Below are 19,004 nucleotides of genomic sequence, written 5' to 3'. Positions count from 1 at the left end.
TGGATCGGGACACAGGGATTTACTTTTTTTGCTTCCTTTTTTGTCTTTCTCTGGCTCTAATACATACATAAGGAAACTATTTGTACAAATACTTTATTAACTTTCCATTTATTCCTTTATGTAAGGTCTAATTATCAAAGGAATTTCCTAGAAATCTAAAAAATACATCCTCCCCAATATACACAGCGATAAATAGGGAAAGTCAATTCATTTTTAATAAATGCCATTTGGGGAAAAATGATACAGATTAATAAAATTTGATGAGGGATAAGTACTGAGAAAGCTTTGTAGTTCATGGCGACGCTCTTATACAAACCTGAATTCGGAGTAGAAGTCTTCTGTTAGCATGCTCTAATTTCTTCTGCCTGTGTTCTAATTCTCTGGCTCTCTGTTGTTCTTTTTGTAGCCACTTGATGTACTCCACTGATGCTTTTAAAATAGTTCCTTTGTTCCAGCGCATATCACTGCAGAATGTAGAGATAACCTTTTCACAATTGTGCATGTCAGCAGAATTCATAAGAACTTACAAAATCTTTTACATTAATATGAAATAATGATTTACATGACTATTATTCACTCTTAGATATTATTGCTTCTGAATGGAAATTTTAATAGAATAGTTAAGAAGCCCTTATATAGTAAAATTAATCCCAGAATGAAAATAAGTGTCAAAAGAAAGTAATAAAGTGACTTTTTGTGGGAGAGCTAAATGCAATATCATGATTCTACCATTACAGTTTTTATATTTTTAGTGAAAATTGCTTTTATTATTAACTCTAAGATTAAAATCTATGTGCAGTATTTCTGCATTAATGAACTAGGAAATATACATTACTGAGGACTTAAGCCTAAATTTTTAAAGATCATTTTGAATATACTACTCCTTTTACCTGACTTACTAATGAGGTTGCTTTTATGCTTGTTGAGAAAAAAATGGTCTGTGCTGAATGCCACTCCTCATTGATGGTAGACCAGACAAATCACACTTTCATAACCATAATGGGTATGGAATGACAAAAATCCCGTTCAAAAATCTTGAAACAATATAAACCAAGTTAAAATCCACAGCTACATACAGACCCCAACTCAAAATAAAAGCTTTGCAAAAAATAAGATTAAACCTGTCCATCATTCAGGAAATCACGGTTTAACTTCCATCTTACAAGCAGTCTTACTAACAGCAATAGACTTGTTCAAATGCATCTGTTCAAGGACTTTCATGTACCCATTTATCAACTTTCCATGTATTCCTTTATGTAAGGTCTTGAAGGCCTTGGGACAAGAATGAAATTTGTTGAAAATGTTTAATTTCTAATAAGGTTTATGTTACAGGGTGGGCCTGCTGCATTAAATATATAGACAAAAGGGTTTATCAAAACTATCCGCTTCAATGCAAGATGGCTTAGACCAAGCAGAAGATTGGCAGAGGTTCTGGTCCTACAAAACAACCCTGAGAAAGAAAAAGCTATTTAAACCGGTAAGAATCTGCGGTTGGGAGTGACAAGCAACCACTTTAGTGCTTTTTTTTTTTTTTTTTTTTAGTACCTATTCCAAAGACATATACTTATACACTGGCATTTATAGAGTCAAAAAGAAATATAAATTATACTCCAGGCAATCATCACCTTCCATTATTCCTTGGTTGCTTTAGTTAGTGAGACTCGCTCCCGCTCACATGCTCACCTGTGGTGAGTAAAACTGTGATCTGGAGTGGATTCATTGCAGAAGTGTCTATGCTTTACATTCAGCCTAAGTGTCTAAGGAACTTTGCACCCTTACCCCAAGGCTAAGCATGCTTAGATACTTCCACCAAGGCAGTTGTCTTCCTACTGAATGTATAGGGCAAAAGCCAGGCAGGTACAGGATTTAGGGACCCAGACCACCTGGCCTTTCCTGATGCACTGTACTAGGGATAAAACCTTATGGAGTTGATAGCTTTAAAGATGCTCAGAAGAATATGCAAAATTATTTGTGATAAAACATCACAGTGTTTAACCATATCCTAGAATTTAGATCATTTACTAGAGATTTGGGAGAACCAGCTTTTTGATCAGAGAGAGCTCGAATCCACATCTCTGTCCTCTCTGGGCAGCACACAAACCATGGGACTCCAGCACACTGGGACCCCCCCTCGTCTCAGTGATGTGAGCTAGGAATGCACAGCTTTCGGGATTAGAAGGCGAGGATGTCAGAAAGAAAATAATTGTTGCCTCAGACCTGCTGTCTGCAAAGCCAAAACATCAGAGGCTGCTTGCTGAAGTGGGAATGTATTCTTTTAGGCATTCCCTGGTCAAAAAAACTAAAGCAGAGGTGGGACTGGGAGCCAAGAGCAGAACCTGTCTCCCTCATGACAGCTGAATCACCTCTTGGCAGTCCCTCTGTCTCCTCGTTCCTCTCCCTGTACTTGTTGCCCAGGTGGGAGGACAGAACATTTCCCTGCCAGCATCCCCTGGACTCCCTCCCAGCAGAGGAATTCCTCCTCACGTGTGGGATACCTATGTTCAAAGGTTAAGGAAGTTTTTAGTACACATAATGCTTGTTTTCTGGACAAATGTTTGACTGCCATCACCACATTATAATCTTGTTTTCTTCAGACCTCTTTGGAAAGTTGGTGAAATACTGAGAGGTCCCTATTTACACCTGGATTGCTGTGGAGTGTGAAAGGCAGAGAGGTGCCTGTCTGGCTGCACTAGAGCGCTCCTGAATCGATAGGAGCAGCTGAAGCTAGGAGGACAACAACATTTCAGACTGGGACTCTCCACTGCCATCTCAGATGGCTAAACATTTGCATTTAATAGCTTTTGAAAGGCAAGGTCACGGCTATCAGAATTACACTAGGTTTTTGGTTAATTTCAAGTGAAAAGGACTGATTTAGGACATTTCATGGCAACTTTGAAAAGCGCTATATATATATAGCATAAACTCTGGAGAAACACAATCTGCCTAGGCAAGGGGGGTCAGCTCTTCCTAGCATCTAATCAAGACAAAACAAAGTCAGTTTTGGACTGATGGTCTGAACATAAAAATGTAGCACTATGAAATGAGAAATTAATCCATAGCTGGCAAAATGGAAACAATTAAGACATGTAACAGCAGGAGAAAAATATGCATGTATCACATATTCGGCAAATATTTCATAGTGATTTCACAAACAATTTCATATCAGTTATAAAATATTACAAATTCAAAACCAAATTCAGACAAAAATATTTTTGGTTAGTTTTTCTGATTGACATATGAATAAGCTATATATTCATGACTGTATTTGGAATCTTTTTGTGATTAAATTCATTCATGTTACACATAATTGACAACCTTTGTGATATTGTTTACTTTTAGTTCATTTTGCTTTGATAGTTTGAATTTTTACATATATGGTAGCGATATTCTTTCTCATAGGTTGAAACGAATTTTCACTGGAGGTCTAATTCCGAGATTCAAACTCCTCTAGGAAGGATAAGAGCATCTGATCATCTAAGATTAAAACTAATTAACGCAAACAGAGTTTGGGAGAGGGCGATAGCCACAGAGTTTGCCAGCCACAGAGCAGTTACTAATAACAAATACATTTGTGATGTTGAAACTATGTTTGCAGACCATTTCTTTCCCTATTTCTGAGAAATTGGCTGTGAACTATGCTTGCTCAGAGAAATACTTTGAAGGACTTTGCACTTGTTTTGATGACCTGCACAATCACAAAGTCTGTTCTCCTGAAAGAGGCAGCAAGTTTCCACTCTATAATAGCATGAGTGTATGCAAGTTTTTCCTTTACAAGAAACGTGGCCATGCTGGCTGCTAGCAGGTCTGCCCACAGACAACAGAGAGAAGGTCAGGCACAGGCAGATGCAGAGAGGAGAGAGTGAGAGCAACCCACTGCTTCTGCCCAAATCCTCAGTGGTTCTCTTAACACCCCAGTTCTGTAGAATGACTAGAATTCTTAAAGGAAAGATTTTTTTCTTCTTAGTATTTCTGACAATTCTAGTCTGACTACCATAAAACAGTTCTTGCGTAGGCATTTCCAGACTCCATCACACCTAAAAGGTGGATTCTGAAAGGCTGAACACAAAGGAACCATGAATGGAAAGGTAGGTATAGTTAAAGGAACAGGTTATGAGTTTTTCAGCTAAATATGACTGGGTATTTGGGGCCTTTTTAAAATTCTATTTTTGAATTATTCTGTATAACTATTTTGCATTCTGAATCATCTACCACTTGGATATCTAAGCATTGAAAATGAAACAAAAGAGTCAAAGTTCTTTGCAATTTATACTTATCTCCATTTTCTAATGCTGATGAAGTGAACTTTAAACACCCATTCATTTAAGCAATGTAATCCACACTTTTCATCATTAAATTAAAAAAAAAAGAAGTGAAGAGAATAGGGGTTTAAGCCAGTCAAAAGAAAGTCCCTGTGGAAGCTCTGCAGGAGCCAAACAAGTTCACTATATAACTAACAAAACAAAAGTGAAATAAAAACCCCACACACCACTTCTAAGAAATATAAATCATAAAAGGTTTCCAAATAGCATCAAAAATGTCCTTTTCTGTTCCCGAGTCTGAATGTAATCTTCTTGAAGCAAGCCATCTGGGACAGGCATGCTAACCACAATGGCTTAGTTACAGTAGTATTTGCTCTTCAATGCAAAGGCTGATTTGCTTCACTGTCATTAGTCCAAGCATCAGTAAGGTTTCTCCTTTTACAGCTAAGTTCCCACTATAAGAAGAATCTTCTAAAATCAATATATGAGGTGAAAATGCTATGTGTGATAAAATGTTACAGATAAAGTATTGTAAGAGATGATACATCTTCTTTCAAAGAAGAAGGGGGCAGATTGGGGGCACAGTAAGGTGTTAGGAAGGAAAAAGCAAGAACTGAAAGAGAGGGTAAGGACACTGAGTTATGATTTGTCAACACAGGACCATACCAGAAAGAAATAATAATTTTGACCTGCTCAGCCAACAAAACAACATGGTCAAATTATGTTTTTCCACCTACAAATATATTAAAAAAAAAAGTGTTTACACTTTGGATTAATTTAGCCTGGCACCAAGCTATAGCAAAGCTGTGTTACAATCTAGTTTTTCAAAAGCGTCCTGCACCTTTTGATGCCTCTTTTTTCTTAACACCAACTTGAAACCTTTTAAATAGGCCTATTTTCAAAAGGAGTACTGATTACCAGCCTTTTGAAGACAGCAGTCCTCAGAACCTGAAACACTTAAGTTCACCTCGTGCTTTTGTAAACATAAACCACTTTGGGGCTGTCACACTGTTGAACTCAGTCATGGGTTTGCAGACTAACACAAGAAAAGGCTTTTCTTCAGGATCTATACCTGAATTTTTTTCATCAAGCAACACCACCAAAATCTGTGGGTAAAATCATTCACTTACTGGAGCAAAATTACAGGTCCAGGTCATTCATTTTAAGAAGAGCTTAAGTGCTTGCTCTAGGTATAAATGTTTTGAGTAAGTTCATAAACTAAGCCTGATTCCAGACCAAAACATGTAACTGAAACACCTCTGTAGGCCATCAAAAATCACAACTGGTATTTGTACCTCATGCCCATTTCTAAATGCAGTATAACTCGCTTCCATTATTGCTTTATAGCTGCAAACCAACAGTGCCATCCACTGTTTTTCTGAGAAATCTTTCAATTATTTGCCCAAATGGTCTTGAATACTGAGAGATGCACCAGCAAAATTAAAACCCTTCTACCAGTCTGTGTTTGCAACGGATCACATGCGGCCAAAACTTTATTTAGGTACTTAAAGCACTTCTTATTTTAACTCAGCTGTAATACCTAATTCTATATTAATAACAAGAACGTGCCCATTTATTTAATCTTGGGTGGATGCTGTAGAAGGAGCCGAGTTTGTGAATCCTCTAAAATGGATGTGGCACGTTAACTTTCTCTCTGGTGGTTTCACTCCAAGTGGCTTGTTATGCCAACCTTGTACTTATGTAAGTCTCACACAGCTTTACATTGTTATAGAAATCCTTAATATAATCAAAAATTTCTTAGTCCTAAGGAAAAAAAAAAAGGCTGAAATATCAATAGATGTTTTCATTTGAAGTATCATGCAGGTCTGTATTGACATGCAAATGATAAAGAGAAAATCCGTATAATCAATTTTATGTGAGTCACAATCATGCTAGCGCATGGTCTTAAGGCTTCCCTGAGTGACATGAGAAATCTAAGGCTAAAGTTCGGCACTAAATATCACACTGAATTGTTATTGCTAATCCTGCAATAGGCTTTCCTACCGAGGTAGCTTTTTTTCATATTGATGACAAATAAAAGCTTTAAAGGAATGCAGGTATAATTTAAGAAATACGCATTTCTGTTACTGTAAGTATATGTATTAGTATAAAGTGATATTTATTATAGCAGTTATTATTTTTAGCCTTGCATTTTAGGACTGTTTTCCCTGCACTGACTGGAGGACGTTCAAAAAATGCTCAGTCTACAGAATCTTAAGCTGATATTTTTTTTTCTTAGGCAAAGGGCAGACAGTGACAACATGCATTTTGTTTTATCCCACTAGAGGGCCCATGGCAAGGGCTGAAAACATCACTCCTTCTCCAGAGACACCACACAATTGCTCCCAGGGACAGAGAGCTGGACTGTCTGTTGTCTGCCTTATCTTTTTTTTGGTTTTGTTTGGTTTTTGTTTTTTTCCCCTGATGTGTCAGTCTCTCTTAAACATCCTGGAATTGCTTTCATTTTATTATCCTTTCACGTAAGTTTTCCCAACAGCCACCAAAAGGTTTGCTCTGTCAAAGGTTTGTTACTTTAACAGCCTAATCTGAGCCAGTGACCCGGCATGGGAGATTTTGTATCCCATTACTCAGTCCTATAGCTAGTATATGCAACTGTCTTTTTTTTCCTGTATTTAAACGATAAACATTATTATAGGAAAGACTGTTGAACTCACGGATCATTAGACTTGGGGATGAGTGTGCCAAGCTCCTTGATTCGGTAATTAATATTATACCTTCTTCTTCTCTCAACTGTTAAAAAGAAACAGTTACTATTTTTATGGTGAAATATTCTTGAAGAAATTCAACATAAAACATTTTAATTAGTTAAAAATGAGTCAGTCAATGTACAGAACATTTCTTCCTCAAATAGAAGTCCCAACATGATCTTTTCCCTGACTCTGACTTACTCTCAGGACAAACTCCACGATTAGTACCATCTCTGTATCTTACCCTACCTGTAGGTTCCTCCCCCATTTACAGCTAGACTCCTAGAGAATGAAATAGTCATGTTTTGTCTAAACTGAGCTAACGCTTCTTTTTTTCTGATGTTTCTATATTATTTCTCCACCCTGCTCCCACACAACAGAGTTTTCAGCTTAGTGGAGTTTTGATGATGACTTCAACAGGGACACAAGACAAGTCATCCAACATTTCATATTTTGGCAGAACTCCTGCTACAGATCATAGTTAACAGCTTCACTATCCCTTATCTACAGCTGTCAGCATTGCAAACCACAGAGAGGGCATAAGGGCAACCATATCGCCTCACTGAAACAGAGAAAGATTGTGTCCCAGAAACACTTCATCCCCAGCACATCTGTTTCCTTTGGTGATGGACAGCACAGATGTGTTTACAATAACTTCTAAAACACACAGGAGATGAAGAAAAGCATAATTTAAACAATAAAAAAAAAATTCTGTGTTTATGCTTCTCCTAAGAAAAAATAGATATGGTATCTTGGTTTACTTGTAAACTAAAAAAGTTTAGTTAGAAATGAAAAAGGAGAAGATAAGCCTCTTAAAATTAGTTCCCCCTCTCTGTGCTCTCAGTCCACTTTATTGGCATTGTACCACTATCCAAACCGGAGTGTGTGATCTTTCTCTGTACAAAAGGCTCCGTCATCTTTCTGCCTCCCATTTCACTAATTTACAGAGAATTCTCCTCTGCTTTCTCACCAGTTTTTCTCCAGCTACTTTTACATGTGGAAACTTCACATTTTCTAGTGGATAGGCCCAAAGGACATCTCATTGCTTTGGGGAGCTTCTTGTATATAATTGTGACATAGAAAGTATATTCAGCGAGAACATAGCCCCATTGTGGTACTGGTCAGTGTGAGACCAGCAGTGTTGTTCTACTGGTGTGACCTCACACTTTTGTCCACTCCTTCCACGTTGTACTTTAACTCAATCCAAACCTCAGTGAATGGACAGGATTCAGCTTTGGTCTGTCACCAGGATTGCATTTTGCTGTTTCTCTTATCCCTTGCTTCTTGGAAGACCTTACCTTGGGCTCAATACACTAATGCCGCTGTAGTCTGCCAGAACAGACCTGGCCAGCCTAGAACACGGGCAGAATGGATACATGCTCCCCTCATCCATGTATGGAGATGTGCACTAAAAGTTTGATGTCCTAATTTTGAATATAAGTACGACAAGCCCAGTAGAGCTAAATTAGAAACGTAAAGCCAAGGGCAGCCTGGTGGGTCTTCCTAAGCTGACTTCAACCTTCTCACAGTCATACGAGCATATTGCTTCCACTTCAGCCCCACCACATAGATCACTTTTAGTTCTTTACTTCTTCCAACACACCAAGGTGTTTTTTCTTCCTGTCTGTGTGAGGCTCTTAAGATTGTGCAGCCGTCAGTTATTTCTTCTCTAGGTGATTCCAGCTCAGGGAGCTCCCTGGGTGTTATTATTTACCCTGATGAAGTGCTCTGCCTCCGTGAGACGCATTAACTTGTCTATTCTCTCTAGAAACAGGAATTTGACTCAACAGATTAAAGCATCTCGGGTTTTGTAGTCATGATTCACATATTCAGGAGACAGGGTTATAATTCTCCTGAGTGTACTGTTAAGTGACCCCTTGCATTCCATTGGCATGAACGTGCTGGATCTCGTAGGAGAACACAGTGTACAAAAGCACATAGCAACCAAACAATTTAAAAGATGTATTTCAGTTATGTTGGCAAAATAATGGCAGGGCAAGCGGAGTTAAAGAATGTGCATTAACTATACAGTCATATGGCATAATAGCTGTTGTTTGATTAATATTCACACTGTGGAAAAGCTCTGCAAGATACTCATCAAAAAGTAGTCAACTAAATCTTGGCAATAAAACAAGGCAAAGAAAAAAATTTCTTTACAAGTGGACACTTATAGAATTCTTTTTCTTTCTGTTTTTGTAGTTTTTCCTGAAAAGAAGCTTCCAGTATGAATTAGGGGGGAAATTTTGAAGCTCAGAAACATGTTTCAGTAAAGCTTTCCTGATTTACGTCTGTTACAGTCCAGTGGCATCCTGAGTTATCAATAATATTTCAAGTATCAAATTATACCAAAGACAAACCAGAAAATTATTTTTCAAACTATGTGAGCAGGATGACCATATAACAAACAAGTATTACACCTTTAATTCTTTGTCTGGAAAACAAAAAACAAAAATGCCCAATGAAATACATTTAGTAATGGTTTACACTCTTGCTGTTACATGAAGAAGGGGTTCTATTTCTTAAATCTAAATCCCTTTTCATGGTTTCATTGAGGATCTAACCTTTCAGAAAGAACTTTTTTCTAGTTCTTCCTTGGTATGAGAAGGTACAAGAACATTTCTGTAAAATGTGGACCTTAATTCAACCTGAAACATGAATGTTTGTATAATTCTCCGCAAGTTTCAAAACCTGATTTTACAGACTCTTTCTAAAAAAAAAGGTACTCATAGAAGAGTAAATCACACTAATAAAGCCTTTATATGTAATGCATTAATATGTCCAAGCCATCAGATAGTAGAGCTATTGCCAGAGAGACTCCAAAGTATACACTTGGAGCCAAACCAGAAGAGATGTGGCGTGTCTGCGCGCTATCATCCTGGCATTCAGCCTTCACCTCAGTTGCCAGCGGTGAGGGACAGTTCTCAGACATGTCTTCTGTGTTCAGGAAGGATAAACTCAGAGCCAAAATAACCAATGGAGGCAATGGTAAGACCTGGCACCCCCAATGTATGCGTGTGCCTGTCTTTCCCCTTGCAGTTCCAGACAACTCCTACCCACCACCTTTCCTAGTCCAGCAAAAATTCCCCATTCCTGCCCAAACAAGACAGGCAGCAGCTCCATTGGCACTTCAGAGAAGATGTGCTAGCAACAGGCCTAAAAATACACGTGGTCTGTCTGTAATCCACAAAAATGCACAGACAGAAAAAAGGATGCCTTCTGGAAAGTCTAAGTAGTAGAAAGTTGTCCATGGTGGTTGCTAGCACATTGTGCAGGTGAATGTATACTTCCAGGTATAATTTCATGCAGGTAAAGCCATAAATCCCTCTAAGATTACCAGAATAGCTAGAGAACCAAGATATAAATAAGACAACAAAGATATAAATAGCAGCTCTTAACTAATTACCAATTTGGGTTTAAATTCATAGAATCATAGAATATCTCAAGTTGGAAGGGACTCATAAGGATCACTGAGTGCAACCACCAGACTATTTCTGCTGGAAAAAGGGAAAGGAGAACTGGAAAATCCAATTGCTATATTCAACACTTTCCAAAAAGAATCCTTTAGGGGTTTTGTTTCAAATTACTCTTTAAAGGGAAAAATTGCCTAATTTTGTAGGCATTCTTTCAGCAATAAAAACTGTTTTTTTCTTTCTATTCTGGATAAACCAAAATGTTGTTTATTTTTATAAATTTAATATTTAGACACTGAACTATGAATTTTACTATGTTCTAAGCCTAAATTGACTGTTCCTCTAGAACTGAAATGCCTAACATCCGTACATGGCTGCATTGCTGTCCGTAAAGGAGACAGAAGTGTAACCCAGCCTTCAAAGGTTGGGGGGGTGTGTATCAGCGCAGAGTCAGCGCACTGTGAGTCTCACCCAGTCCTGCCCTGATCTCCTTTTGTGACATACAATTTCCACAACTTTAAGTGCTTAACTAGTGTTTAGAAGTTGTCTGATACCCTCTGTAATTTTTTTTTCCTTCCCATCACCCATAGATATAGCCTCTCGCTTGGGTGCTTCAGGAAGTAAGGTATGAACTCTGTATTTTCACTGTTAGTTTTTTCATCATCTGCCTCCTTTCTTGTCTGTTTTACACTGTAATTCTCAGAGACAACATCAAGTAAAGTGTGCAGGATACATGCACAACTGTAGAATGAAAACATAGTAGCAGGAGATGGTATGAAAAGAAATTCATTACAATATGCAAAGTATTTTGAAAGACAAAAGTGAAAGACATTAAGTTCAGGGAAGAAATCTCTGTGGCTGGCTGATTTTGCAGACTGAGTTCAATTTGATTACCCTGGTAAGATGGTAATCTAGAAGAAGAACAGACATGTGGTAGCTAATGTATATTATTTTTGCATTCCCCATACATTCCATTTAATGAGATGGAAGATGAACATATACTTACTGAGATTGTGGTTATCCTTTTTTTGTCTCTCCTTTGCCATTGCTCGTGTATCTGCTTCTGACAGAAAGTAACATTTATTAAAACAGTCCTTAAGTTGCAATTCCAGTACTTCTTTCACCTTTTCAAAATGGCCTCTTGTCACAAAGAACAGCCTTCTAGTCTTTTTACTTCATTACTCTTTTTATTATTAAACAAGATCATAAGCAAATCTATATTCTACCAGTACTAAATTTTGAGCTAGTCTGGCAGGTTCCTTAAGATTTTTTTATTGCACATTTTTTATTTAAGACCATAGAAATGCCATGGAGGGGTATTTTTCTCCGATTTGCTGTATTTTACATCAGGATAAAACTTACAATACACTAATGTGTGTGGATTTGTGTATCCCATAATGCAAGAGTTAATCAGATTTGTAAGATATTGAACAAACTCACTGTTTCCTCTGAGTGACACTAATAAACTGTACATGGTTGTTAGCATTCTTTGGATTAATTGAATGTAACTTTTAAAGTTGTTAATCCACTAATATAGATTTACCTTGAATAGCCTTATTGTAAGGTTTTAAAAGAACCATTTGTTCTACCCTGGAACAAATTTAATGGATGATAATTTATTTATACTGTTGATCAGGAGCCAACATGTGGAAGAATCCACTATGTTTCCTAAAATAATTAGGTTTATTAGAAGCAAGATGTTCATAAAAAACAGGGGGCAAATATGGTTTCTGAATTGTTAAAGAGGAGAACAGAAGAAAACATTTCTCCTTGGTCTTTGTTCCTTTCCTTAAATGAAACTACAAACTGCAAAATGCTCAGGAATTTAATTATAGACATCTATTCATGGGTAAGATTTATTCAACTTTTAAGAGAAACACCATCACTTCTGCAATTATAGAATACTAAAATCTCAGCGTTCTTTTACCTGTGAGTTCCCTTTTTACTGGTAGATTAGCTGGGCAGGAAGCATTTGTGAGACCCATATTAGCTGGTGCCATTCCCTGGTCACTGTTATATATATCCAAAATGCTGCTAGATAGCTTGAGGGGTAGGGGGAGGAAAGAAGAATAAGGAAAAAAAAATATTAAAATAAGTTAAAGATTTAAAAGATTAAAAAAAAACATAAATACAAAGAGCAAACTTTTTTGAATATGTCTGGTGTTCTTTAGAAGTAGTTGTGTATATGTGTCTAAAGGTAAAGCTTACCTTTATGTAGTATTAAGTAAAATTGAAAATGAAGCATCACAGTCTGCCACTGTTCCACAAGCAGCTTTCTAAGTGCCCTTTGTGTGGATTTCAGATGCAGAGTGATGGCAGGATATGGCTCCCAGCGTCTGTTTTTCGATCACTTCTATACCATATTTTCCAATAACAGAAATACCACAACTGCATTTCAAACATGAATTAGGTTGAAAGTAAAAATAACCTTGCTGGTTTTGACCTACTCCCCAGTGATTTTTTAACCACATCACTAAATTCTGAATTGGCACTTCATACTGCAGCTGGTTTAGCAGTATAAAGATTCAGTGACCCATATAGATGCAATAGTTAAAATTAGAGTGGACAGAACATCAAAGAATATGCTTTAAGGAAAGAAACTCTGCTGTTGTCGGGATAAACCAGATAACCTAATGGTTTTAACATGTATAACATATACAATAATGTATACCATTACCCTTGTTACCTTCTAAAATGTAATATAACATTATTTAAATAAACCCATAGAATGCACTTAAAGAGAAGTAAGGCTAAAGTATATTTCTATGGATTCCAGATAATTACGCAAATATTACTTTTACTTAAGTAATTTTACATATCTGAAATAACTGTAAAATGTGTAAAAGTTTAGTAAAGAACATTTCAGATTTTGCTTAGTTTCTATGACCATATAACCAACCTTCCAGCATTGATGATTATCTTATACATTTCTGTACATTCATGTGAAAACAGCTGTATAAAAAGAGTCCAAGTCCAGATTCACAAAAAAAGATTTGTATTCTTATTGCCTTCTAAGGCAGTGAGAGCAGCATATTTTTTTTCATTTTATCATGCATACAAAATTTGTGCTGACATTTTTTTTCTTTTGCCGCCAACACGCAAGGACTCAGAAATTGAGTTTGGGTCCACCTGGCCAAGAAGAAAGGAAAAAAAAAAAGGGGGGGAGGAAAAAGTGGGTGAAAAAAAGTGAGGAAAATTGTGGGTAAAACTACTGACTTGAGACAGAAAAGCATGAAAAGAAATAAGGAATTATTTAAGAAAATTTTTTTTCATAGAGAAGAAAACATGTTTTTACAGTTCTGCCCTGCACCCATGGATCCTGAAACACCCTGGAGTTTTTCAGGCTGGTCATTGAGACACCAACCATAGATCTGCTGGGAACTAGCTTTTTTTAGGCTCTGATCATTTCTTTTCTTGTAGAGACTGTGAGCTTCACCACAAACTGTTTTGAATGGAGACACTTTTCCAGTGACATGCTCAGTGTGAAATTGTTCCATGGCAGTGCTTGCTATATATTTATATTAAATCTGAAATTTTAAATGTTTTATTTTTAAATAATGATTTTACTAAATTAACTAATAACTTTACTAAATTATCTGAGAACCTAATTTGTGTTAAATTCTCCCAGTTGTATAACCTATGATGAAATGAAGGAATCAGGATTCTTTCTGAATACACATAAATAACACGCTCATTTTTGAAGTAGAGGTTTATTACTTAGGAGAACTGACAATTCCTAAATACCATTAGAAATCACAACAGCAAGTCAGTTTTGAAAATCTGCTTACATATTTGATCTCTCAATGAAAATACTTTTTAAAAGAATGTTTGGAATTCAGCTGAGTATTACTCAAGAACAAGCTATGTTTAATATGCAGGATTTGAATGCTAAGCGCATTTGCCCGTTAAGCACCTTTGTTTCATTCCAGAGTGGTAAACTGACAAGTATTACAGAATTCACTGCAGCTTTACCTTCGCATTTTCTTTGTTCAAGGGCTAGTATAACTATATTACAAGAGTGAACTCATATTAGCTCTAGACACATATTTAATTACTTCCTACATTCATGTAAATGAATTTGGCTTATTGAAATGATATGAAAACAGAATGATATAAAAAAATTGAGAGTCAATGTGACTCCTACACTTACTCCAGTGGACTTTGGATAAGGCTGTTATATGGTTTAGACTACTGTTTTTGTGAAATTCTAGGAAATAGTAACCACTGAATATAATATAATATAATAAATAATCTAACAAATGAGAAATTCATATCTATCATATTTTATATATTTCAGATAGCTGTGTACATGACGTCAATAACTTGCATGAAACTGGTGGTAATCTTTTCAATTTATAAGGTTATCAATACCATTAATGGAAAAATCACAATTGTAAACCACAGTTTGACACAAACACATGAGATACATCAAGGATTACTTCTAACTTTCAAACAGTGGTTCAACTTTATCCTCAAAATATAGTTAAATTTTTATAGTCTATTCACAAAAGTGTGAATTCAAATGATAAGGCCCAAACCCAAGAGAAAAGGTCATGAATGGCTAACTTAGCTGGTAATGAAAAAATAATACCAACACACCTGAAAGTTCAGAATTGTGTGAGGGTTCAAAAGGGGGTGAGTAAACTCAACTTAAAACCACAGGTAGACATTTCAGCTGAATTTGATAACACAGTTGATGAAAGCGCTTCTATCTAAAACAGCTGCCATTGTCTGGAGTGATAAGAGTTCATACGCCTCCTTCCATCAGCAGAACTGCTGGGGCAATGTCATCCCACACAGCCGGGGCTGCAAGCGAGTATCTGTCCATGATCTATGTCTGGCTGCACTACTGCTTCCATCGAGCAGTGAAAGGCATGAAATATTTTCCCTATTATCCATATCATCTTTGTTTCACACAGACAGTCTCCAGAATTTTTCCCCTCATCATTTGGCAATTTTTCTCAGTCATTAGGAAAACAGAGTCATAACTCCATGTGGAGATGATGAAAATGAAATCCAAACCCAAGTCATTCATCTACTGGTGGCTACAATATTATAAACTCACTAACTCAAATGATTCACACGTGTTAATCCAGAAGGGATAGGCAAGGATTGAGAGGTGGTGGGGTAGCCCTGTGTGTTACGGAATGTGTTGTCTGTCCAGAGCTTAATGATGGTGACAATACAGTTGAGTGTTTATGGGTAAGAATCAGGGGGTAGGCCAACAAGGCAGATATCATGGTGGGAGTCTGTTATAGACCACCCAACCAGGATGAAGAGGCAGATGAAATATTCTATAAGCAGCTAGGAGAAGTCTCACAATCGCTAGCCCTTGTTCTCATGGGGACTTCAACTTAGCAGATGTCTGCTGGAAATACAATACAGCGGAGAGGAAACAGTGCAGGAGGTTCCTGGAGTGTGTGGAAGAAAACTTCCTAACACAGCTGGTGAGGGAGCCAACTAGGGAAGGTGCCCCGCTGGACCTGTTGTTTGTGAACAGAGAAGGACTTGTGGGTGATGTGATGGTTGGAGGCTGTCTTGGGCATAGTGATCACGAAATGATAGAGTTTTCGATTCTCAAAGAAGTAAGGAGGGGGGTCAGCAGAACTGCTCCCTTGGACTCCCAGAGGGCAGACTTGGCCTGTTTAGGAGCCTGGTTGACAGAGTCTGTTGAGAGGCAGTCCCAAAAGGCAAAGGGGTCCAGGAAGGCTGGACATTCTTCAAGAAGGAAATCTTAAAGGTGCAGGAGTGTGCCATCCCCATGTGCCAAAAGATAAGCCAGCAGGGAAGAAGACTGGCCTGGCTGAACAGAGAACTTTGGCTGGAACTCAGGAAAGAAAGGAGACTTTATGACTTTTGGAAGAAAGGGCAGGCAACTCAGGAGGACTACAAGGATGTCATGTAGTTATGCAGGGAGAAAATTAGAAGGGCCAAAGCCCAACCACAACTTAATCTGGCTACTGCTGTAAAAGACTGTAAAAAAAGTTTCTAGAAATACATTAGCATCAAAAGGACGGCTAAGGAGAATCTCCATCCTTTATTGGATGCAGGACGAAACACAGTGACAAAGGATGAGGAAAAGGCTGAGGTACTTAATGCCTTCTTTGCCTCAGTCTTTAATAGTAAGTCCAGTTGTTCTTGGGGTATCCAGCCCCCTGAGCTGGAAGACAGGGATGGGGAGCAGAATGAAGCCCCCATAATCCAAGGGGAAATGGTTAGTGATCTGCTACACCATGTAGACACACACAGGTCTATGGGGCTGGATGGGATCCACCCAAGGGATGGGTGGATCCCACCCGCTGAGGGAGCCGGTGGGAGGGCTCACTGAACAACTTTCAATCATTTATCAGCAGTCCTGGCTAACTGGGGAGGTCCCAGTTGACTGAAAGTTAGCAAATGTGACGCTTTCTGCCACACCATTAAAGAGAAACTTTGATCTAATGTTAACTGTCCTAAATTTTTCTCCAGAACTTGGACATCAGATAATAACCCTATTCAACAGCACTGTCACAGAGAGCCTACAAAATTCTCAGTCATTCACCTATTTTGAAAGCACTAATTTCTGAGCTGCAGAATCTGTCTTTCTAATTGAAGCATTCACAGGTGTGACAAATATGACCATTTTTAATAATCCGTAGGTAGGGTACTCTTGGGGAATAGAGAATGGTAGGTTTGACCCTCCTTAAGTCTGTCATCATCTCAGTCAGTGCTCTGAAGGATTGGATAACAGAATAAACAGTTTACTCATCTGGCCATAAAAAGGACATACAAAAAAAAGGTTCTTTTCTTCATACCTACAACCCCTCCAGATTTAGGATTGCTGTCTCCCTTCAGCATTTGTCTGGATGATTTTGCTTAGTACAAAAGCAGTTGTGCCAATCACAGTATCTACTGCCTCTTTCTTCCTGTGCATTTAGTAGAAATCTCAAGTATATTGTAATGGCCACTACGATGGGTAAGTGGCTTCTTTGTGGATAGAGCCATTGGTGATCTCCCTTTGACACACTGTCTTCTTTCTCAGTTAGCCAGCACAGCATTTTCACGCTTACAGTAGGGCAAAGTGGGTATAAAGCACCAGTAAATTAGACTAACTTTGACAGTCGCTTCGTTCCTACAGAAATGGTGACACATGGAAAAATCTGCTATGAATTAGTGTGAGAGGAATAACTCTCAGTGTCAGGATTCAGGATCAGGAGAAGAAATAGGGGGTGATTAATCTGATCTGTCCTGGACACTTAGAGTGAACTGAATCACCTCTGTTTCTTCTTGACTCTAAAGAAAGCCTGGCGTGACTGTTGCAGGCTTTCCACATGTGCCTTCTCACAAAACCTCACTGTGCTCCTAATATGAAAATTTCCAAACAAACTCTTGTTTTAAAAATCACGTAAGAACAACAAAGCAAACCATACTGGATCTTTCTTGACAAATATTCACATTTCTGATTATGAGGGAGTTTTAAAAATACAAAGTAAAAAATGTATCAAAGTATTTTGTTGAAACTCTCTACCTCAATTTGCCCTCCATTGATGTCAAGCATGGAAAGTCCCAAGGAATTTCCTTGCTAATGTTACTGAACACTGAGAACAATCTTAAAATAGAAATTGGCCAATTCTGATCCAACATGAGGAAAGATACTTTTTTTGTCTGTCAAAGCAGGAAGCTCTTTTAGAAATGTAGACATCTGGGAAATAACTGATTTTTAAATTACAAAATTAAAATATATAGCACAATATGTTAGAGAAATTGTGTGTCAAAATACATCTAGTTGTTTGGATATGCACTAAAACTCCATACACCATAATGCAATTTGTTTCTTACAATGTCATGTAAGCAGGGAAAGTTTTTGCAGTACTTAGGCTTCAAGTAGCTTCCAGTTCTACATTACAAGATAAATATATACACTGACATAATCTTACAAAAATCCAGTGCAATCTTACTAAAAGTAGAAATCATTGCAATGGCATAATTATATGATATGTGTACAATGATAATCTTACAATTACATAGCACTGTCAAACCTGATGAATCCCAAAGCACTTTAAAACTCCAGCTGATTACACTGCGTCAAAAGCACGTTCTTTCTTTCAGTTTAGAGATGTGGAAACACAGACATTTGTGTATGAAAATTCGTAAGTCCCAGGAAGTAATCTATTTATCCTGCAGGTGTCATGAGCTATATTGCTTCACACCTGTGTTGTTCTGAGAAGTCCTGGTAAGTCACATAGCGTCCAACCTTTCCCTTCGTGATGCACACATTTATGTACGTGTGTCTGAGAATTTAGATGCAAGTGGCTCGTAAGGGGTGAGCACACGCATATTAAAAATAGCAGTACATAATTAGCCATTTTTCCTGCTTCTAACATACAGCCAGCTTTGGACAAAAGATTAACAACCTTTAATGCAGCAAATGGTTAAGTGGGAATAACCAGTGACAATGTGGTACAGGAAGAGAATAATACTATATCTAATTAAAACTGCAAGGAGAATTAAAGAAAGCAGACTGTAATTAACGAAGTTAGCATTTGGCAAGGACACTGGGGTTAACGTCCTTCTTTTTGTGTAGAGTGTCATGGGATCTTCAATGCCTGTGTGCAAAGACTGGAACATGAGAATTTCCATTCACGGGG

At 37.6% G+C, this 19,004-nt stretch overlaps 1 protein-coding gene across 1 annotated transcript in view; it reads right to left on the bottom strand.

Moving 5' to 3' along the window:
- TFEC (transcription factor EC) overlaps positions 1 to 19,004 on the bottom strand; it is a 106,440-nt gene that overhangs the window by 1,928 nt on the left and 85,508 nt on the right. Inside the window, exons 6-9 of the mRNA XM_010574106.1 lie at positions 12,305 to 12,419; positions 11,384 to 11,440; positions 6,935 to 7,010; positions 317 to 464 (exon numbers count right to left, since the gene is read on the bottom strand). Coding sequence (XP_010572408.1) covers positions 317 to 464; positions 6,935 to 7,010; positions 11,384 to 11,440; positions 12,305 to 12,419 — 396 coding nt within the window. The remainder of the gene's footprint in view (positions 1 to 316; positions 465 to 6,934; positions 7,011 to 11,383; positions 11,441 to 12,304; positions 12,420 to 19,004) is intronic.

The sequence above is a fragment of the Haliaeetus leucocephalus genome, unplaced genomic scaffold (genome assembly GCF_000737465.1).
Source record: "Haliaeetus leucocephalus isolate CR32 unplaced genomic scaffold, Haliaeetus_leucocephalus-4.0 Scaffold406, whole genome shotgun sequence".
In the NCBI taxonomy this organism is placed as follows: domain Eukaryota; kingdom Metazoa; phylum Chordata; class Aves; order Accipitriformes; family Accipitridae; genus Haliaeetus; species Haliaeetus leucocephalus.
Note: the sequence above shows the minus strand (reverse complement) of the source record. Positions and strands in the feature narration are given on the sequence as shown.